Genomic DNA, 24,169 nt, shown 5'->3' with positions numbered 1-24,169 from the left:
TATTATTTGATATAAATTATTCATTTTGATTTGATGAGAAAATTATTCTTCGCATATATGTCTTTTAGACGTATCGATAAAAAAGTTTCAGTACTCAAATACAATTAAACGTACATAAAAAATAATGATTTGGTGAAGAATTTGAGGAGATCAATCTAAAAAACTTTAATATTATATAATATTTTTTTTCTACTTGTTTGAAAATTCATGGAAACAGCAGTTGATAATAAAACGAATTTTCATGTTTTGTCTTCTCCGAATGGCAGATAAATACAATTGATTCCTAAGGATGAAATCGATACGCATATTTCGTATCAAATGAGATTCAATAAGAATACTAGTGATACAATAAATCATAAAATGACTATATCTCTAATGCAATCTAGTAAACTCACTGTTATACGACGATTAAGTTAGTCATGAGACACACATTCCCGGGTTTAATTAAGCAGACCACAAGCGGCGCCATTAATCTTCTGGGCTTCGATATATACGATACATGCGTAAATCGAAGCACAACATGATCGTATATCTAATATCGTTCATTTTTATTTTTCGCCTGTGTTTACAAGAAATGACGAGAAAAAGATTTCCAAAGACAAATACAAAAATTTGATTCTACCAATAATAATACGTTAAAAATCCATTAATCCTCAAGTTGGACGTATATCTCTATTTTTCACTGGATTTGTGATTTTTTTTTTCATTTTTAAAGAGCCTGTTCTTGACAGTTTGGTGCATTTGATATACCCAATTACAGAATTATATAAGAATCCATCTACCTCTTTTTCATCGGCTGGATTTGTAATTTTTTTGTAACATGTTCTCGAGGAGACTGTTCTTGACAGCTCGATGCACTTGATATACCAGATTACGGGATTATATAAGAACCCATACTCGTTTTCCCGGAATTAAAAGTTGATATATATTACGCTAATGCGATTCATTCGTCATGCGTTTCAAGTAGCTTTCCTTAGCTTTCTGGTATTTCCGGCGTCGCGTCAGGAAACTGCGATATTTTATCCGACGAGGTAACGTAAATATGCGACAAATACAGCCGAGCTTGTCACAGATTTCTAGTCGATAATTACGCGGAAGTGATCATCGATCGGCGACACCATGAATAATGGGCAGCGTTGCGGATGACGTCTCGGCTGTGGATGCATGCGTAGAGATGCATCCTCTGCGCTGCACGCGACTGTGGTGAACCGCGGCTGGCTGCCAACGACCCACATGTATCATTCGCAGTGACGACAGTGTGTGTCAATTCGTTAACGTCCGTCGCGATGTGTCGTATCGTACTGACGCTATCCGCCACGCATTTACGATGTTCGTTAGCATAACCAAACGGAAACCGACGTTTCAAAGCGAGAAATCTCAAGTACGCTTCGCACACTTTTAACAACGATATGCGCGCTAAAATATTCGTGCGAACAAAAGCGATCATATTATAAATCTTAATTATTATGAACACGCTTAGACATTTGTACAGGATACTCTGCGAAAAAGCTTGGAAAATATTTTCTCTCTCGTGAACAAATTCCTTGATAAAATTAGCGCGGATTTTCACGTAGGATGAAGCGGATCGAGGTCATAATTGATGACAGATTTTCAAGTTTTTGGGAGCAAGTAAATGTTAAACGAAATTTCCATTTGAAATAAAGAGCGTTGAATAAAGCTCGATTCAAATTTCCGTAATTCCGCTTAAATTAAACGCCATTATAGCGAGATGTTTAAAGAATGTATGTCAACGATTACAATCCGCGAGAGAGCGAATTTATTTTGAAGGATAGATTATACGTGTGTGTGTATGTGTGTATATATATATATGTATATATATATATATATATATATATATATATATATATATATATCTTATATATCATTATGCTTTCTCGCCACGTGGGAATTTTAATTAATAAAACGTCGCGCACAGTGGCGAGACAGCTGCAGAGATATAATCGAGCTTGGTGGCACGATAGCATTTGCACCCCTTTCATTTTCCATCTAACGCGAGAGTACACATGAAAGGCTGGGCAAAAACCAACGCGAAATCAATGCTTTCGTTGATTATCGCACGAATAAAATGTAGTTTCCAGCGATGCGCATTGAGCCGATAATGTGCGGATTAAATTAATAAATTACTGAAAAGAGAACTATTAAAACAATTATTATAATTGGCATTGATTATATCATTTGTACGTATTTAATATGTAAATAAAGGAGAAATTCAGAGCTCTGTAAATAATCATTCTTCATTTTTCTGATGAAAAAGTTATAAATAAAAATTAAAATTTTGTTATTTGTAATTTATTCATCACAAAGATCAACAGCATTGAGAAAATCAATACGATGATATAACGGGAATCGCCGATCTTAAATAAAACCAGTTGCCCGGTAACCCATATGTAGCGAAGCTTAGCAATATAATATTGAGTAACTCGGTCAAAGCACGACATCGATACTGATATAAAGGTATATGAATGATCAAGCACATTCTAGTGCGTACCTAGTCGAATCGTGGGAAAGATATACACGCAACTTTCTCAGGTTATCAATTATCATCACTAGTATATTCCTAAGTATGCTTCTTGCGCATACTAATCTTGCATCTGAAAATAAATTTGACCCCCTTGTCAGTCTATTGGTATACATGGGGAAGATGGAGCAAGCAAATGTCTTATCGATAAATGAATTATATTGTTCTGGAATTATCTAAATCGTCATCTAATACTTCATCAATTTACTATTCGATTTGTTAATATCTTGTTGCAGCCTTTGCACGACTACAGAACGAGTGGCCACGCCGGAAGAGAGAGGAGGCGAATTCCCGGTCTCAGCAAAGCTCAACGGCGGATCAAAGCGTCCAGCACCCCGGCGCTTCTAGATAGGAACCATGATAGGTAAGTGTGTATCATGAATTGACTTAGCATATTCAGACTATTAATATTCAGAAATACTTAGAATTAATTATATTGTCCTATAAATCCTGCATTCTGTAATTCGAATTTATTTTTTCTTTGCAAATTGAATAATAAGTTAAAATACAACATCTTCAATATAGAATTATATTCACATATTAAAGATTTCAGCCTAATTTTTAAATCCTTATTGAAAATATGTCAATTTGCATATTATTATGTATAGATTTTTAATATATCATTAATTAATACAGAATTAATTATTGCGATATTGTCCTATAAATCCTGCATTCTGTAAATCGAATTTATTTTTTCTTTGCAAATTGAATAATAAGTTAAAATACAACATCTTCAATATAGAATTATATTCACATATTAAAGATTTCAGTCTAATTTTTAAATCCTTATTGAAAATATGTCAATTTGCATATTATTATGTATAGATTTTTAATATATCATTAATTAATACAGAATTAATTATCGCGATATTGTCCTATAAATCCTGCATTCTGTAATTCGAATTTATTTTTTCTTTGCAAATTGAATAATAAGTTAAAATACAACATCTTCAATATAGAATTATATTCACATATTAAAGATTTCAGCCTAATTTTTAAATCCTTATTGAAAATATTATTATGTCTAGATTTTTAATATATCATATCCCCTTAATTTCTCTCATGATTGAGAAATTGAGCATTGTACCATAAAGATCATCGAAAAAATATCATTTTATAGCCTACATTCCTAGACATGGATAGAATTCTTTTGAATCACGGAAAGGTAAAAGTATGCGCGTAAAAATGTTGCGTGGGTAGTAACCTCCCATCTTGCGTTCTCTTGGGAAACATCGGGTTTCCTCAAAAAGAACGACACGAAGGGTGGCCACGACAAAGGTGACTGTGAGAATTTTTATTCCGCTCTCCCTCGACACGATATGTTGCATCTATTCTACCGATACATGTCTCCACTTTTGTTCTTGCCCATAAATATTACTGCGTTCAAAGCTTGCTTATGAAACCTATCCACTTTGTTCGCACATTTTACGATTTTGTTGAAATTGAACTGCAAACAACATCATAAATAATCAACCTCCGCAGTTGAATATCGCGTGGACCAATATTCCGGATACGTGACGATGACAATAATGATATTCTTACCGAAGCTGTGAATTTATTCGCTTGAAAATTTCCCCCGTGTGGAAATGTGCGATTTGAATCATATATAAGAAGTTGAAAAAGTTCACGAAAGAAATGAAATAACTTAGGAGAGAGAGCATACTTGAAGCGAGAAGTTCTTCAAAGTTGTCGAAGTATCTGTGTACTCATTAAGACTTTTTAATATGTATTCGAACTCTCTTTTTTCTCTCTCTTTCTCTAGAAATTAAACACTTGACATTATATTATGTACTAAAATAAATCAATAATTTCACTTTGCGAATTCAATACTGTATTTACAGTATTTCAATACAGTTTTTCTGTTATGAATTATGTAGCATATACAGAAAAAAGCAATATTATTTTTAATATCAACATATTTTAATATATAATCAACTATAAATTATGCTAATTACAATAGATTAAAATTTAATTGGCTAAATAATTCGATATATTAAGTGTATATAAAAGTGATCATTTATTATATTAATTTTATTTAAATATATATTTATTAATATATATTTATATATTTATTTATATCAATTTTACTTAAATATATATATAAAGATTTTAATATTCTGCAAATATAATTTAGATTATATATTTTAATATTTATACAATATCACACGGGACGTGGGTGACTCCAGCTGATCTTTGTAACCCTGCTCTATGTGTTGATTCTTATAAAAAGTGTCGCAAGTAAACGCGAGGTTTATCTTCAAAAATACCTTGCCAAATATTTGACGAGAAGAATGTCTGTTAAAGATCGTGTATGCAGCAAAAAAATCGATGACACCGTTTTATTCGCTTGTCGAGGAAAGAGCACGCTCCGAAATCGTTTATCGGATGTCAGTCTCGTCCACGACGAAAATGTCGAAATTGCAATAACGAACTAAAATTGAAATTTGAAAAAAAACCACGACAATGTCCAGAAATGTATCAAAATATTAAAACGTTATACAAGGCAAAAGATCTAGAAACTAGGTCAATGCCGTAACAAGACAATTAGAAGATGCACCTTGAAAGCGTCATTTCTTCGGAGTAAATTGAAAACACGAAACGATTTGCAATTTCATCGCATCAATTGTTCGCGCGATTACATTTCTCTCGTTACCGCCGCGAAGATGTATTTCCCTAGAGAAAGAAACAGGACCTCCCAGAAGCTACTGTCAAAGAAAAATCCCCCCCATAACGAGAAATAATTAAAAAATGTCCTGCTGATAGGGGACAAAAGTAGACCGCGTCAAAGGTTGTCTGTGATCTAGAAAGAGTGCCGCGTTTTTCGCGTTTTTTACCTCAATCTACCGATCTCCTCGTCGTATATGTATGTGTGCGTGTCACAGAAAGGGAGGTGTTTGCCGAAGGAAGAGCGCGCGTGTTATTTCGGATGACCTACCTGGGATGCATTTACATCTAAATATGGCTCGCACATACGTGTGACCATTGGACACTCCAATTATGAAGCTGTATAAAAAACTCTTTTTTTGGCTTTTTATCCAGCTACTTCTTTTTTCTCAGTAAAAAACTATCTCTTTTACTTCGTCAGTAAGAAGAGCTGTCCACTTTGATAAGGCGAATAGATCCGAGAGATACTTTCTCGCGCTTCGTAATCCTCCGCCATCGTCGAAGTTGATTAATTCCGACGACTTGTAACGCTATCTGATGAACTACACTGGGGACGAGTATAATTACTCCAATTTATTTCAGTATATTAATATTAAATGTATCTTTCCCTCGTATCAAGTGAAAAAGTGAAATGATACGATGTAAGAGATTAAACAAACATTTCTAATTAATAATAATAATTCTAATAATAATAATAATAATAATAATAATAATAATTTCTAATCAAATTTGATACAATAATTGTATAGACTCGAGAAATTGATCAAGTGTGTATGTGTGTGTTTCTAAAAATTTTAAAAATTATTCAATATTTTTAAAGTATATATAACTTGTATTCTTCTTAATAAGAAATATAAAAATTATGAAAATTTGTTTTTATATTATTCTGTTTTCCTCTTTTCATTCAATATTTATACAAGTAGCAAATTTTATGAAATTTTTGTTATTGAAACGTTTGATCAATTCCGTAAACAACTGTATATATTTACTCATCCCTTGTGTCGATAATATCAGAATTAGAACTATATGTCAAAATGTCAGGATATTTATTACAGAATCGATTTTCTCAATTTTATCATAGACCTCCCATAGAATTTAAACATTGTGTATAGACATCAAACGCTGCTCGAAACGTTAGTTGGCGTCCTGGTGATTAAGAAAAGGTAGATCGTCTGTCACTACACGGATAAATGGTGTCTTTTGTAAACGCCGCCGAAAGAAAGAAGGAGAAAAAAAGAACAAGGAAAAAAAGAGGGCGGTATAGAGGGAGGTATAAGAGGTCGTGCATCCCTCGCCTATACCTGATGCGACCCGATGCGATCGACTTTCCGAATCTGTTTCTAGAAGAGGATCGTATACGCCCGCACGCACACGGTCGTAGACCCCTCGTGCATCGAGAGCTCAGTCGCCGATGGAACGTCAGCCACTGCACTTCCTGTATGTCTGGCTTTCAAGCAGTTGTCAGATGTTTTTTTCAAAAATGTTTTTATTGAGTGACTACGTCTCGGACGGAATTGTTGAATGCAGATAATTTTTTTTTTACTAGTGTCATTATTAAAAAAAAAATATTTTTTCTGTTTCGAGATACGAAATTATTACGAGTGGATTTTCAAATTTATATTGTTATCGGGAGATTGCTCGCGGGAGATTCTCTTTTTTCGCAAACAATTCAATCACATGTTCATTGTTATCGAAATCCATTGAATTTTAGGACGATTTGAGATTCGATTTATATCAAAATGACTTTCACGTTAATGCGACACGAGTCATGACGACGATACAGTAGAAAGTGACACCGGTGAGTGTAAGATGCGGCTTTACGTGCGAGAGATTACGCTCGTAGACAAGGAAGGATAAAGGATTGGCACGAGAGGAAATCACTCGTCTGTGACAAATATCCTTTATGATGTGGTGCGTGATTCCGATTAAACTGACTCAGACGATTACACTCATCCGTCCATTGTGACACATAATTGCTTTTCTAAAAAATTATATTTATCATCGCAATATTTTCATTTATATAATTTAGAAATATTTAGTCATCTTAATTTATTGTTAGACACACTGCAGAATTATGAGACATATTATGATGTACATTCTACTGCAAATTTTTGGCAAAGATTTTTAAAATATCGAATATTTATCGATAGGAGTTTCAAGGGATTTGTAATTTTTAAATAATTCATATTTTCATAAATTTAAACATATAAGAGATTTTCGGCCAATCAAACTTAAGGAGAAAAAGTATATTTTTCAGATAATTTCAAGAGTATTTATATTTTAAATTTTATATTTTAATTTAGAACTTAAGAAATATATATAATATATAATTTTAAAAATTAAGGTAATGAAATGTGTGTGAATATATAATTTTTTTCAACATCTTCATTAGGAAAATTTTAACTTACAGAGTTTATTTAAAAGAATATTCTAAAAAATATTGAAGCAACGTATATATAGAATTACTTGAAATTGTTAATCTTAATTTCAACATATCTTTTAACAGATAAACTGGGTATATATAACTCTTAGGTATTACTTCATAACTTTTTTAGATATCACTTCTATAACTTTTAGATATCATTACAATTAAACAGTTCATGGAACGTTATATATAATAATTCATTAACACAGTACCTCATTAAAGTTGCGATATTAATAGCAGTTACGCCTGTAGCGTAGATTATTAAAATACCTACACAATAATAGTTAATGAAAATACTTCTCTCGTATAGAACTAACAACCGGGAGGTGTGCAATTAACATCATTAAATATTTCCTCGCGGCCTATTATAAACAAGTAAATTCGCGCACAATTCTACTATATTAATTGCACCGAAACACTGCACCGCAGGAGGATGATCGTATTACGGAGATATATTTATACATTTAGCGCGAGAACGACGTAATTCGTACACTTGTTGGCGCGGAAGACAACGTCCCAACTTCGCGGGAAATAAAATTGCCGCGTTGCTAATTTCGCGAAAAAAAGAAACGCTAACGCAACTCCATTCGTAAAATGTTTGCGAAATATTTTTGCCGGTTTCCTCTTTCGCATTCGCTGTAGACGCGCTTCCGCTGCTCAGTTTCGGATAGTCACTTTGTCAGCTACGGTCGCGCATGCATTCCCGTTGCACATTCGTGATTTATCGATCCCGCATCTTCGTCGTATCTTCTATGTGCAGTGAGAAACGACGTTGAATCTTTATGCGAGTCGCTTTGTCTCGCGACGCAAGAATATGAGTGGTTCGCGAAGCTGTCTCCTGTCAATTTTTGCCGGGGACCATCGGTCGGTTTAGAATAAAGCTCTGTAAAAAAGAATAGATAAAATGAGATGGATCGGAGGGAATTTATTTCTATGAAATCGAACATCTAAATCGAAATCGAATGTTTCTTTTTTGTACAATGTAAAAACCTATACGTCCTTTTATCGCTTCTTGTACTTTTTCTATGCCGGATGAGAAAGATACTTCAACTCTACATTCAGAATCGAGTCTATAATTCATCGAGTATAATTTAAATCCGTTTTAATATCAAATGTTCCGCATTTTTAATTCATTATATATAAGAAATTCGTTCTTTTTTAATTCCCGACTCTCATGAGTATTAAAACGAATCGCAGAGTTAGACAACGAACGAAAACGAGCTCGATAATTCCAAAGCCAATACCAGATATGGAGGATTGGATATCTCTTGCTGTGAAAACTGAATTTCCGCCGATTTCTCTCATTTGACTAATTTTATTAAAAAATGAGTAAAACCGAGATAAAATTCTGTTTGCAGCCGACAGTGGTCCGGCGATGAAGAGGATGATGCGACGAGAAGAAGCCACGTGACGACCGAGCATCCCTTGACTGAAGCGACGATTCCTCTGGTCAGCCATTCCAGGCTGCAGGAGCCGTCTTCCGTCCTGAATGTCGCCAATGTGCCCACTGGCGGAAGTCAAAATACTGCGCATCGCGCGCAGAGCCAGCAAGAGAGCGTGTTGCAGAAATTCCGTAAGAGCTTCTCGTTGAGGTTCCACAAGAAGGGCAGTAAGGAGAGCAACGAGGAATGTCCCGCGGAGGACAATGATGGCTCGGGGCCCTTGGACGAGGAGGAGGGCACGGAGACTCCTCCCGTAACCTCCTCCGAGCAAAGCAACCAGCACAAAGACGACTCTAGCAATGACCAGAAATTCCGGTTCGTATCGCGTCCCTCGCTCTCTTTAACACCTCGGGCATGATTTTAAATTTAGATCTAAGGATATCGCGTTGTTAGAGAAGCGCGAATAATTTCCGGCAGGTGAAAGGAATTCTTCATTCGAGCTTTGCTTCGAGCATAGAAAGAGGTGATCTCAATACAGATTAATACAAGATTATCATTATTAAAAAAACAAAGAGATCATATTCACATTACTTTTAATGAGATCAATCTCTCGTGGAACGCGCGTTTCCTTTTATATATTTTTTTATCTTTCTTAACTTATTTTTTTGTATAATTCTTAGCTTATCTCTATTACCAAAACCTGCCAATTTTAATTTTAAGAATTAATTAAATGACAGATTGGAATTTATAAATTATAATATCTACTTTAATATCAATTTTTTATGTATCTGATATTATACATATTAATTTAATATCGATATTTTATGTATGTAATATAGAAAGACAATTTTTATTCTCAGACACCCTCCGAATATTCAATGAGATTAAGTCAATTTTATTCAATTTCGATTATGTAAGAATAAATTATCAAATTGAGTTACACGTGTTTAATATAACGATACGAGAAGTACAGTAATAATATTCGTCTTGAGGAGAGAAGTTTGACTAGAACTTGACCGAATATATTTAGGTTCGGCCCACTCGTCTGGAGGAGTAGCAAAGAGAGGAAAAAAGGCAACAAGGCCGCTCGAAATGCAAAGTGTAACAGTGGAGACAGCGGTATACAAATCGAGGTGAGAAGAAAGACGCTATTTCCTACATTTCTTCAAATAACGCAAAAGCTCAAAAAATATTCGAATGGCATCTCATAACATTTGAGAGATTAAAAACAGTTTTTGATGCGAAGAAAATATCTCAGACATTTAAAGAGACATCTTAATCTTTCAAATGTCCTTTAAACATCTTTCGAACAATTTAAACGATATCTTTCGTGCTGTTCGACTCAACAAGAAAAATGCTAACGTATGAAAGGAATAAATATCGCAAATGTCTCGCACAAATGATGTAGATGGTATCTGGTGGAGCGTTGACTGGTGGCAGTGGCGGCGGAATAATGGAGGGTGGTGACAGCTCCGAGTCGCACGATACGGACGATGTTCCCGACGACACCGACAGCCCTCCGGCCCTTCGCAGGCGAGTCGCCGATAAATCGCGGCCCCAGTCCGAGCTCATCAACCAGATACTGATTGACAAGTTCAAGGTAAGCTTTGTTCTTTTCTTTATCTCACGGTAGCTAACACAACTTAAACGGCTTATCGCAGCTTTAACACACGAGGAAATGCTCCAGCTCGTGCAAACGTCACTCATGATATACTAATTCCATGTAATGTAAAATTAATTAATGCAAATTGATTTATAATATTGATTAAATATGAAATGTAATATTATTGCCTTCAGGTTTTTTTATTTCGAGGGCAGAATTAGAAGAGCAATAAATCGTAAGACATAATCAGTTCCTTGACATATTTAGCATAATTTTTTTTAAATAAATTTCTTGTTGGCTGCGATGGCAACTAGGTTACTTTATTTTTGTATTTTAAGTGTGTTTCTTCTCGCATACAGACGATGATTTACATTAATTATTAATAGTAACATGATAATCACACGGCGTTTATCGGATTTATGGTTGTAACTGTTTCCTCTGTATGGCATTAGTCATCTTTGTGTACAGTTTGACCACGCTCGCAAAAAGATTCGCTCGTGCTATTCTGTGATAGCTGTTCTTATATCACGAGCGCCAGGATACCAAGGAGGAAACGCGCTCATCGTTAGTTGATATGGAACTCGCAGTCGTTGATTTAATTCCTGATGTCGTTATGTTTGATCTGAGTAATTTGCTTCGTTTTGTGCGTGTTCAAGTATTGCTTTGTGTATTATTAATCAAAAAATTCATTATTTTTAACAATATTAATATTGTTGGAAAATGGTATTTGCAATTAATTATGGAGTTAAAAAATAAAACAAAATATAAATATAAATTAAAAATATAAATAATAAAAATTAAAAATCGATTTTAGGAAAAGTAAAATTTTACTAATCCAACACAAAAAGAGAAAGAAAGAGAGACTCACGTGACTTGGAAAAATTAAATAAAAACCAGTGCGCTTGTGATATACACATGAAGTGACATGTATCAAAACTTTTAGGAGAGCAATTTCTTTTTATTTTGTACTTTGCTGATAATGCTGCTATGATAATTCGCGAAATATTGTAGAAAGAAAAAGAAACTCGCTTAGTCTACGCGTTCCACTTCGGAGCGACAAGTTAATCAGTTAATGCATGATTCGCAATCTCTAATGGAATCTGCATGATTGTTTCAGGCGGATCTGCAGAGTCGTGCATCGCGACACAATCATGTGCGACGTACGAACAGTGACTTAGGAGGCCAAAGGCTGCTCCAATGGGACACCAGGTCGGGATACGTTCACAATTATCGTCGGATGCTGTCGACTCCGTCGCCGATCAAGACGAGGCCACCCAGGCTCAGTCCGAGGCATTCCTCCCATGATATCGTTACGCTTAGAAGGTGCGTTCAATTACCGCAAATGCGTTTAATGTTCAAGCAACCCTTGTCGCGTACGCCTCATTAAATCATCGCCATCTGCGAACTACTTACGGCCCCTTATGACGGCTGAGGGAAACCCAAGATAATCGTTGCGCTTGAACCTTCTCGAGACATTTTTGTTAGTATCTCACTTGAAAATTTCTAATAAGGAAAACACAAATTTGATATAGGAAATTTGGAATGATAAAGAATTGAAGTATTCTTGAAGCAATTTTCACTAATGAGAATAAACAATTAATCGAATTCTATTAGCAAAAAAAGAATTAAGAATTTTTCTTATTATTTTTGAAACTTTATATATTAAAATTTTTTTAATTTATTTTTAATTTATTCTATAAAAAATTGCAAGATTTTCTAATCGAAATTATAATGGAAAAAAGTTCTTGTCCATATAGGACTTACGATGTTATTGTTTTAGACTTTTCATTCTTTTCAAATATTTTAAATTAAAGTCTTTAAAAATCTATATATATATTTTATACGTGCAATTATTATATTCAATGGAATTATTATATTCAATGGAAACAATTTAATCATAATATACTGTTGTTTATTGCAATCATGCTTCATCTTTCTTATTTTGTATTTTTATTATTGTTTCTTGTTATATTTATTTTTTATATAATGTTTTCTATTCACGTGCATCTATTGATGTTTTTGAGACTATAATTTTTGTCATCTGTATTAGAGGAATTTCTTTCCCGTTTATAAATAAATATATATAAATAGATGAATAAATTTGAAAGCGCTCGAGATCCAACGTACAACATTTTTTTGGGTTTCTAAAATAAAGACAAGCATAAGCTATCACTGCAAGTGCGAAGAGCTAGCAGTGTCGCAATAAAGAGGCAATAAAAGAAAAAAAAAAGAAAATAATAAAGAGACATCAAACGCTTATTAACTTCGCTCTTTTTAGCCGCACGGCCGAACCTTTTTTAGCCTGACGCGCTCGCTGCTTTTTTTTTATTTTCGAATCAGTAATAATTTTGACTTCTTCTCACAAACGCGACACTTATATTGTAATTCACATCTCGAACCAACAAACCCCTGAAAAGTAACTGACAACTTGGGAAAACTGAAACTCTTTGTTCTCGAACCTTTCCAGTAAATCGAGGGAAACTAGTGGTAGGTAGATGGGTATTATAACAAACCACCTTCTCTCTTAATCTTTCCTCCAGTAAAAAGTTGATCTGCCTCGCGTAACATACGTATATATATATACCCTGTCATGTTGTACTATATATATATATATATATACATATACACATATATCTATATACATATTATACCTACCTACTGTAATTTGTTGCTGAATGTTGTACCGATATGCTTAATACCTGAATACACGCTTTTGTTAATCCTTTCGTTCGATGCCGCACGTTAACGCGGTAATAAAAGCGAATTAATATCGAATTAATGTTTTCTTCTTTTCCTTCGCTCCAGTAACGCGAAAGGGAGGAGTTCTCGGACAAATCTGAGACGTTCGCTTAGTCAGCCACTGGGAATCAATCAGCTTTCGCCGCTAATGCGCACCAAAACTGCAGGTGAGTGTGCTATCGTATTATTATACTATTCTTTTAACTCAAAGATAGACTTTGAAACGTAGATCACGTTCCTTTTATTTTGCCTACCAAGCACATGCGTAAACCGTTCTCTTATCGCATTTGGAGAAGGCGAGGTTGCACGTTCAATAATTGTTAAGAGATATCATATACTCGCAAAAAAATATTTGTCTCTTTGTAAATTAATTCGCAAAAAAAATCTTTAGATTGTTAATCATTTTAATGAACATAATGTAACGTTTGAAAAAAATAAAATAGAAATTTTTAAATAATGATAGGAAAGAGCAAAATAATTTTCATCAATTATTTATTTTTTTTATCTCAGGAAAGCAATTGATTTAGAAACCACTGCAAGATCAATGTTAAGACACATTTGCTGGGTAGACAGATTTTACACGCCAGTAGAAAACCTTTTAATGACGTCTAGTGCACAGTGTACTACAGAGATCTCTGATTTCTCTCTAGACATCACCTTGAAGAGTATTCAGAGCATGCATCCCCCGTAAAGACGTTGTTCAGATATTCACACTGTGTTGTCGTCGAATGCACCCTCGTAAGAAAAAAAAGAAGGAACTGCGAGAATAAGAAATAGAAATACCTCCACATAATTATCGTGATGATTTCCGTGCCCTTGTGAAAACGTTGCTTCGTGTGGAATCGCTTCTGTTTTACAAGTAGTAAAGAATGGGTTTGCCGGAGAAAGCCTCATAAGAGCACCATCCTGCATTCTCGCTTTTAAAAGAGGCGTAGCCTCTCATGGGTGCAATCAATTCACGCGTATTCGCGGTTAATTGAATTTTTAGGAGGTACTCCGGCGAACTCTGTTATCCATCTCTCGAGAAATCTCATGAAAACTGTTTCATTCTTTTTCCGCTCACCAAACGCTGCACGGTGGACGGTTTTTGGCCGGAGATCACGTGCTTGTTGTCACAATAACTTCCAGAAGGATGCTGACAAGCGAAAATCCAGCGGAATATCATTTACGTTACAGGATATTTTCTGCGCTGTGTATTAATTATTGATTTACTGATTCTGACTCTGATAAAATTTTTATAAAAGGATTTTAAAAAAGGAAAGATATTCCTTTGAAAAAGCTGAATTTTTGACATCTGTCATTTTAAGGAGAAAATTTTGAGATATACATTTTTCAGAAATGTAGCAAAATCACGTATATCAATTATTATTTTTCATTTTATTTGTATTTAAGTATTTTCTTTACTTGTATTTATTTAAAAATCGGATCACACAACACTCGATTGACGACTGTCACGATGTGTATCGCACTAAGACTGATAGACTTGTATATTTTTTCTTTGTATTTTTTTCTTGATTACAACGAAATTTTCTATTTCCAAAAAAATAGGCGTGAGATTACCCGGTGGCAACGTACTATCCGAGGACGAGCAGGATGGAAGAGCCGGCACATCTGACGACGAGATGATGTCCGACTCCGAATCCTCAATCGCTTCCTTGACAGATAAGAAGAAATCATTCGAGCAGACGATGGATGAGGAGATTGTCATCTTGGCCGAGGCTGTTTGGGACCATGTGGCGATGGAGCCGGAGGAGTTAGCTTTTCGTGCCGGGGATGTTATCGACGTCTTTGACACATTGGACAAAGATTGGTGGTGGGGCAGCTGCAGAGGGGAGCATGGGTGGTTTCCGGCCGCTTTTGTCAGGGTGAATATTTTCGAATGAGAATTTGTTTGATTTTAAATCAATTATGCACGCGCCTTTTATTTCTAGAGTAATCCTAAAAATTAATAAAATATTAAAAATTATCTACTTCCATTTCTTCTACTTTATATATAAAATTTATTCCTGTCTTTCGTTAATTTAATTTATTAATTTAATTTTTTTGATTGATTAAATAATATTATTAACATAATAATTAAGGATTTTGGCTAAAATAAATGTCTGTCTGCAGCTACGAGTGAGTCAAGAGGATACGGTGGAAGATTGTTTGGCCGCGATAGCTTCAGGGGGATCCTCGGGCACTCAGCTGAGAAGACGAACGAGCGTTTCCTTGCTCTCGAATGAACAAGTGAGAACCAGCGTGGTCCGCGAGCTCGTCCAGACCGAGCGCGATTTCGTCAAGGTCCTGCGCGATGTAGCCGAAGGCTATATCGCGGAATGTCGCAGGCGCACGGACATGTTTACCGAAGAGCAGATTGAAACGATTTTCATCAACCTCGAGGAGCTCTTGGACTTTCAATCTGAATTCCTGAAGGATCTTGAAGCTTGTATCGACTGGAACGCGCCGCACAAAAGCTGCATCGGCGAATGCTTCCTCAATCATGTCAGTAGCATTATCGAATTAATTTGTTCATGCTTCTTTTCCTTCACTAATAATTCTGTACTTGTCGATGAGATCGATATGTTTTCAAGTTCTTGCATTTTGACTTTCTGAAAAACTGATAAAGGAGTGTTCGAAGTAACTTTTTATGACTTCACATATATTTTGAATTATTTAAATAAAATTAAAGAACGTGACATGAGCATATGATTCTTTTAGAGAGCGGGCTTTCGCATGTATTCCGAATACTGCAACAGTCATCCGATGGCCACAGCGACGTTACAGGAGCTCTACCAGCACAATCGTTACAGCAAATTCTTCGAAGCTTGTCGGCTAATGCGAGGCCTCATAGAGATCCCCTTGGACGGATATCTATTGACGCCAGTCCAACGAATATGCAAGTACCCCCTTCAATTGGCGGAGCTACTGAAGTATACGAAAACCGATCATCCAGATTATCACAAGATTCAGGAGGCCTTGGAAGCAATGAGAGGCGTTGCGGTACTGATCAACGAGAGAAAAAGGCGGATGGAGAGTTTGGAGAAGTTGGCCGCGTGGCAAATGCGCGTAGAAGGTTGGGAGGTGCGTTACTCCTCGAGATTGTAGAGATAAAACTATCTTTGAAATTCGCCTGCGTTTCGGATCATCTCGGTAACGTTAATAAGTGCGAGTCTCTTGTTAAAGCAATTATTGAAATATACGTTTAATATCGATGGTAATCGATCACAGGGCGAAGATCTCATAGAAGTTTCGTCGCAACTGATTTATCAAGGTGAGGCGATGAGAGTGAAGACCGGCATGTGGACGAACAATATCACGCTATTCCTCTTTGATCATCAACTGGTCTATTGCAAGAAAGACATTCTTAAGCGCAATACTTATGTCTACAAAGGTCGCATCTATCTTGACACTAGCGAAGTCATCGACGTACCCGATGGGAAGGGTAACTATTAATGTGACATTTAATTTTAATTATTGAAAAATATGTTTCTCTCTTACAATACAATAAAAACGAGAATAAATTGATGTAGAAAATTCTATTTTATATTTTAGCAAGTGACGTTATATCAATAAGTAATTGAGAATATAAGAATTAATATGATATACTATAATTGCGATTTGTAAATGAAAATAAAACTCAATTTTATTCGTAGATCTTCAATCGGGGGTGACAGTAAGGCACTGTTTGAAAATATATAGTTGCGTCCGGGACAAGTGGTTGCTTTTTTGTTGTCGCACAGCGGAAGAGAAACGACGGTGGCTGACGGCGATGGCGGAGGAACGAAGATTGGTAGCTCAGGACAGAAACGACGGATTAGAGTTTCCAGCAGCGGCCAGACAGCTTGCCAGGCTAGCTGCTAGCAGGCAGCAAAATAGACCACCGATCAAACCTCGTAGTAAGTTTACATATGTACATTTATCGCGTATCTGTCCGATTAATTTATAAAAAAGAATCTGATCCTAAACTATTTCTTTTATTATTATATTATATTAACTTTTATTTTTATATTAAATTTATAACATTGCAGATAAAACATACAAGAGGGAATCAACGTACGAGATGCCGACTATGATCACACAGGGCACTACCAACTCGCTAGGAAGGAAAGTCGGTACTTGGTTTACGTTTGGTAGCAGCAAAAAAAGCACGCGGCTTCAACCGTCCTGAGACAGGCCTACCTTCGTACCGTATATTGACCTATAAAACTGCAATTAACGGCGCTGTATCGTCCTGTCAGAATTTTGATGTGAGATATCTCTCAATATTGATTGCTTAGAAATCTCTTTGAATAGTCATTCAAAAAGATCAATTGTTATCAATTGATACTTTATCAATTAATACTGTTCATTTCACGATAGATTTAATCGTACTATTTTTGAGTCGATGAACGATCCACTTTGATCGCTAGAGTTTCGTAGCATCAAGGACAAACAGCGTCTCGTCAAATGTACGGCACGGAGGTATTTAGATAACTCAAAAGTGAAAATTTTGTCCTACAAAATACACTTTTCTCTTAAAGTAGGAAAAGCAATCGCCATCGATTCCATACTTATAGCCTGTAAAGAACGGTGCAGCGATTCAAAAACACGAAAACCTTCAACGATCTTTCATTCACTGCCTCTCTCATGAAAGCAGGTGCTTCTCTACCAAACAGATAGTGTCATTGTCCAAATTAAATACTTGCAGGTGCATATACGATAAATTAATAAAAATCGCTCATTATGTCTATAATCTGAATCAGGAATGTCTTTTGTGACGCTTTGAATCAGTAGTTCTTTAACTGCTTCAGATCTGAAAACAATGTTCGATCATCTTTGATTATGATTTTGTTTTGATTATTGACTTCGTGACGTTGTCAACGTGCAGTTCAAGAACTACTACTACTATTTAGAAAGATGTTTCCGAGATGAAAAAAAAAACGTTGTTACAAACTGAGAGGGAGGTGTATAATCGATTTTGTAGATGCTTGACATTAGAAACTATCATTAATAGTAGAGAACATGCGGATAGATTAGAGAGCTAGAAAAGTAAATAGTGAGTGTATAAAGTCAATAGCGGGCTTTTAAGGTACTAAAGAGAAAGTACTAGTCACTCTTCACAACGCGGATTGATGATGAACCGTAATAGATATGTATTGTTACACGCGCAATCGCTTTTTGAATCGAGCAGCTATGGATGGTACGTATCAAACGGCTGTATTTTTTATTATAATCGAAAGACTGACGACCGAAATGCTTCCTCGGGAGGAAACCGGTTGTAACCTTGAGAGAGAAATGCGACGGGATCGATTAAGAAATTTCTAAGTTTAATTCTCGTCACGTGAATTTTGTTAAAATTATTTGATTATTTCGAGAGTGTTGTCGATGAATTTTATGTAAAAAAGATGCAGTGAGAAAACTCATTGTTTGTAATATCATATGCAATTCTGCGCAAGTGTTAGCAAGTTTAATCAGGAAATCCGTGTTGATTAGTTTCGTAATAAATTTTGATCGGCCGATTCCGCACACCACTTTTCTCTCAACGAAAACATAGATATATTTCTTAGAAGAAATCTCCAGCGAGCTATACAAGGTAACTTACTGCCTAACTAATGTTCGTTATTTCGCATTATAATTAATAATACTCATAGTAGTTTGTATGGAGTTGCGATCGGCGGGGATAAATAGAAGAGAGACAGCATGAAACAAGAGCAAAGAAAAGAAAAAAAATTTTGTTTCCGCGAAACATAGCAACAGTATTATACAAAATACAGAAAATGTGATTAGATTCAAAAAATATGTAAATACTCGCATATCATTCTTATTCGACTGCGATATGAAGCGACAAGCTTCTAAAAAAGCAAGAAAAAGAGGGGAAAAAAGATGATCGAGAGAAGATCAAGTTTTTCTACTCTTGTACAGAAAAGAGAATCAGTTAGCCCAATAGAAGAATCTATGTTATAATGATATGCATATATCTATGCAGTCCTTTGGCAAAATGTTCGATCTACCTACAATTTCAACAATTTAATCACGGATCCTGAAAGTTTCTAACACTGCCAATAAGTTTAAAGAAATACGTCTTCGTTCGTTAGAATTATTTGACCCGATCTTTAATAAAATGAGATCGGTCATTCCAGATTTTCTCTATCTGAAGAGACGAAAGCTCGATATTTTGTCCTTTTGACGTTTGTATGCGGATGTATGGCACAATTCTGAGCGAGAGGAGATATTTATTGTTTTGTATAACACGCAGAAAGATATATTTTTACTTATTTCGAGACAGCGCGTAATTTACTATATACGACGAGGACAATATAATGATAAAATGAATGGATCAAGATTCCTACTGTACAGAGAGATCATTAGCCTGTTGATGTTTAGATTTAGGAGAGACGCAATTTGTTGCTGGACCCAACTCATTTCAGAGTTATTTTTATAGGAAAAACTACTCATTGGTTCTTGAATGTGATTTTTCTTATAAGTATTGCTATTATACACATGGACTGCTTTAATAATGGCCAATGTAAGTATAAGGAACAGATGTAACTCATTATAGGAAGGATAAGTTAGCGAGGATATCCCGAACAACATGAAAGTCTACGAAAGATATTTCTTGGATGCTGAAGAAATGTCTTTTGAGTGATTTGGCAGGCATCTTTCAATGATGTTTGTGTTGTCTTCGGGTGCGAAACCGAGTAATGCACGATTAAGCACAACTTTCCACATTCATGAGAAGTATATTTGCGATTTTACGATAAACAAGTAATCGAAATACATGAAAGTTCGGACCTCGCACTCACAAGCACCCACATATTGGCAAGTGAATTACATATCTTACAGGATTGATTAATTTATACTTTGGAGGATACTGTCTATTTCAGCTAGAAATTATTACTTCTGCAAATCGTCAGGCAGCATAAAACTTGAGGAAATGCGCTTTGAAGCAATAAGTATTGTATTAAGCGTTATTATTATGATAATTTAAACTGTTATGTACATGACGCGTTTATATAAACGTATATTTTTTCTGAGATTTGATATCGATAACCATACATATACATACTCTGATGACGAGAAAATGGAATTCAGTTTTTTTTTGTAGCGAGATCTCTAACTATACTAATAAATCTATAAGAGGAAAGGCACAGAGATATCGTATGTATCGTTCTGTTTTCTGTACATATATATAGATGTATTTTGTAAGTGTAAATAACATAGATCTATTGATTAGAAAAACCAACTTTAACTTTAACGCGTTTTTTGTAGCAATTAAGTAAACTCTAATATTAAGCAATATATCTGACGTTCGCGTATGATTAATTGTTGATTCAATTGATGATATCGTTTTGTATATTTGTATATCTCTCTAATTTATCGATTTCGCTGATGAATTATCATGCGAGACCAATTGTTCATGTTATAAATAATTATTGTTTATGTACAGTAGAACATTATATGATATGATTGTCATTATTTTACAATTATGAATATATATATATATATATATATATATATATATATATCCCAAGCTACACATATATATGTAAATAAACATTTTGTAACTATCATACTTTATTCATGATTTCTTTCTTTTTATTTGTTTATATAATGTGATAAAAAAAGATATATTTATACTGACATAAGATAATGCAATAAAAGGATTTTGCTTTGTCCAATGCTAATCCTAATCTAAGTACCCAGGACAAATGTATTACCCTGCTTTGAAATTTGGACTTTTAATTTTGAATTTTCATCTCTCAATTGATTTACGACTTGTCGAAGAGTCTTAGCTTCTTCTATCAACTGTGCGTTTTCATCCATACTCTGGGATAGTTTTTCCTGAGCTTCCCTTAATTCTGTAATGTACTCACAAGCTCGTGCTAGTATACCTCCTTTGCTCTATAAACAAATCATCATTATAGAAGATAATAGAAAACTTATTTTTATGAAATTGTTGATACATTAATTTAAGAGTTTGCAAATATATACTTGTGGTTCAAAATTCGCTTTTGCATCTCCCTCTTTATCCACATTTTGATCGCACTCTGCCAAGAGTTTCCCTAACTTAGTAATCCAATTGTTAATTTTATCTCTTCTACGTCTCTCAACTTCATTGTGTGTTGCTCTTCGCCTTTCATCTCTCTATAAATATAATATATAGTAATTTAATTTAATTTTCCAAATAGAAAAATAATATAAAATGCAATACAATAGAAAAAAAATTTACTTTTTTTACATTTGTAATAATATTCTGTGACCCTTCTAACTGTAATTTGGTTACACGTGGTGCAACTGTTCTTGCGGATTCTGATGTCACAACATCATTGCCATTACTGAGTACATAGAATTGTCCATTTAACGAAGAAGCCAAAACCTGTACTGTATTGTTTACAGGAGTGGCTATGGAAACCTCATTGTTTTCTCTATGATTATTGCTGACTTGCATAACTTTATAAGCCACTGTATTGTCACCTCTGTTTATCGCATATAGATGATACTGTACATTATCATCGTCAGCCTCTACCTCAGCATCGCAATCCACTATTTCTGCTTCTTCCAAAACTACACCAATAGTTTCGTCATTCATTGTATTTTCATCTGCACTGTAACATAAATATTTTGTTTTAAGTCAAAGAGAAGAGAGAGAAAATTATAATTTGTAACAAAAATAATAAATTTGTAACAAACATAAATTCTGTTTGAGAGAATATATATACACTTACCTCCCGTCGATGGTATCGATGTGGTTAACAACTTCCATCTTAATAAAAAGCAATAAACATTTTTATGATCATTGACTTAATATGTAAACGACACACCTTTGATATATTAAAAGGTGTATATAAACGATTATAGACGATTTTATGGATGAGATTTTATGAAAGACCGCTAATTTCCTGAGAAAACTTGCACTGGTCGACACAACGCGAAAAATTACACTAGTGTTCTCACAAGAAATATTGCGACTGGAGTCTGGAGTTAGTGTGTTTTTTTGCGAATGACGATTAGATTAGGAATGACATATCTATTTGCAACACAGAGAAGAATGAAAGGTTCATGGCCCGCTTTTAGATGATGATCTTTAAAAGCGATACGCCTTCTGTGGACATTAAAAACGTGAACATGAACTATGAAGCCAGTGTCTACGACGTGTTTTCAGAGGGTAACATATAATGCGCACAATTTCTGGTTCTGTTCCGTGCTATGTTGCCCTCTCAGAAAAGATTTCTGATATACATATAACGAGACAAAAATATTCTTAACATGTATAACCGTTTTACAATCTTATGCAGTGTAAAAATAAAACAATTTTAAAATAAAAACAATTCTTATTCTTCTCTCTCAAATTAAATAAGATTGTCTTTATAATCTGGAGACAAGAATAACATAAAGAAATCTAAACTTATACATTCTTGCACTCTTAAAATAATTGGATATTAGCACCATTAGTTGCGCGAAACTGATACGTGCTTCCATGCTAGATTTAAGAATTTTCCATTTAAGATTAAAATATTTCCTTTTTAATAAAAAGTATGATTGTCGCTATATTGCCAATTTTATGATAAATTGAAGTATAATAGCATTAGATGGAAATCTTTTCTGTGGGTGTGTTCATCTGAAATATCTGCGCTATATTTAGAAATATGAAAAAAAAAAATATATATATACATATATATAATAAATGTAATAAATTAAATCTAGGAAAAATAAAACTATAGACTTAATTACTAGATTTAACAAGTATATGTATATGCTTGAGTAGACAATTAATTATAATAAGTGAAAGAATACATATCAAGTCAAATAATACATTCTTATGGAAAAGAAAAGAAAGATTCATTTTATCTCATTCGATTTTTATCAAAATTATAGCTTATTTTATTGATTAAATAAAATTTTAACGTTAAATGACATTTTATGAGATACGTTTTATTTACCAAATTTTAAAATAGAAGCTGTCAAATATAAATAATGATCTTGAAAGAAACTATAAAGTATTCAAATAAAAGTTAAAGTGTGATGTATATGTTAACGATAGCGTTTAAAAGAGATTTAAATTTTAAATTAAAAATATTATTTTTATATCTATTGTAAATATCATAATTAATCATACGTATATTTACATAAATTAGTATAAATACATGCATTTTAATGCATATATGTATGCGTACATATATGTAAAAATTAATAACGATTTAAGGCTTTAAAGTTACAGTTATATTAAATTATAAGATCATTTAATTAAATAAATCCGAATGATTGTGCAAACAGTTCTCAAGGGCTCGAATATTAGCGTCCAAAGATGAATCATCTGAGGGCTTTTTTAGTTGCCCACCGAATCTGACCGATAGAATTTGTATAACATATATTTTTCTCTTCGCGAGAAAAAAATTGAATTAATACATTAGTCCATAATTTATTATATCATTATATTATATTAATTAATTATGTATAAGTGAACCAAATTAAATAAATTTAATAAATATTAAATTTAAAATGTATTACTGATTATTATATTGTTGTTTAACAATATATTTCAGAATTTAAATATTTGTAGTTCATTAATTGCCGACATTGATGTCAAGTTCTTCGCTCGAAACGTATTCTGAAATATTAGGAAATTATTAGGAGAATATAATCAAGTTGGAGGTAGCACAACTAGCACCTAACTAAATTATCGACCGTTGAAAATCCACCTTTAGCGTAGTTTGCTGCGTTATCGACGATCGGTAATTTTCTGTTAGTGTTAGCTCCTATCCGATCATATTTGCCTAATACTTTCCTAATATTTCAGAATATAAATGGAGCTTGAAAATCATCGACGTCGGGTGAATTGTCGATAATCAGCGATC

General features: G+C 34.1%; 2 protein-coding genes across 13 annotated transcripts in view; one reads left to right on the top strand and one right to left on the bottom strand.

Moving 5' to 3' along the window:
* Positions 1–20,831, top strand: part of Rhogef3 (Rho guanine nucleotide exchange factor 3) — a 143,941-nt gene extending 123,110 nt beyond the window's left edge. For 5 of the 12 annotated variants that reach the window (XM_083100744.1, XM_083100747.1, XM_083100746.1 and 2 more), the window contains 12 exons: positions 2,776–2,903; positions 8,987–9,385; positions 10,041–10,143; positions 10,419–10,610; positions 11,731–11,936; positions 13,419–13,519; positions 14,901–15,217; positions 15,465–15,836; positions 16,053–16,415; positions 16,563–16,776; positions 16,988–17,230; positions 17,363–20,830. In XM_083100744.1, coding sequence (XP_082956870.1) covers positions 2,776–2,903; positions 8,987–9,385; positions 10,041–10,143; positions 10,419–10,610; positions 11,731–11,936; positions 13,419–13,519; positions 14,901–15,217; positions 15,465–15,836; positions 16,053–16,415; positions 16,563–16,776; positions 16,988–17,230; positions 17,363–17,502 — 2,778 coding nt within the window. In that variant the 3' untranslated portion in view covers positions 17,503–20,830. Of the gene's footprint in view, positions 1–2,775; positions 2,904–8,986; positions 9,386–10,040; positions 10,144–10,418; positions 10,611–11,730; positions 11,937–13,418; positions 13,520–14,900; positions 15,218–15,464; positions 15,837–16,052; positions 16,498–16,562; positions 16,777–16,987; positions 17,231–17,362 lie in introns of those variants that run through there. The other 7 variants (XM_083100742.1, XM_083100741.1, XM_083100743.1 and 4 more) reach the window with 4 other exon arrangements.
* A 17-nt stretch (positions 20,832–20,848) lies between these two features.
* On the bottom strand, positions 20,849–22,419 carry LOC145972276 (upstream stimulatory factor 1). The gene is made up of 4 exons (XM_083100756.1): positions 22,040–22,419; positions 21,544–21,919; positions 21,306–21,458; positions 20,849–21,215 (listed from the first exon to the last, which is right to left on the bottom strand). The coding sequence occupies exons 1-4, from the start codon at positions 22,075–22,077 to the stop codon at positions 21,006–21,008; spliced, it is 777 nt and encodes a 258-aa protein (XP_082956882.1). The 5' UTR covers positions 22,078–22,419; the 3' UTR covers positions 20,849–21,005.
* Between the last annotated feature and the right edge of the window lie 1,750 nt (positions 22,420–24,169).

The sequence above is a fragment of the Camponotus vicinus genome, unplaced genomic scaffold (genome assembly GCF_025532165.1).
Source record: "Camponotus vicinus isolate PSW18456_S1 unplaced genomic scaffold, iyCamVici1.0 SCAF_5, whole genome shotgun sequence".
Taxonomy (NCBI): Eukaryota; Metazoa; Arthropoda; class Insecta; order Hymenoptera; family Formicidae; genus Camponotus; species Camponotus vicinus.
This window is presented reverse-complemented; position numbering and strand designations above follow the sequence as displayed.

Coding starts and splice junctions, on each gene's coding strand:
- LOC145972276 (XM_083100756.1), bottom strand. CDS start 22,077: ATGGAAGTTGTTAACCACATCGATACCATCGACGGGAG. Junction 21,920..22,039: donor ATCGATACCATCGACGGGAG/GTAAGTGTATAT, acceptor TTTATGTTACAG/TGCAGATGAAAATACAATGA. Junction 21,216..21,305: donor AAGCGAATTTTGAACCACAA/GTATATATTTGC, acceptor ATTTGTTTATAG/AGCAAAGGAGGTATACTAGC.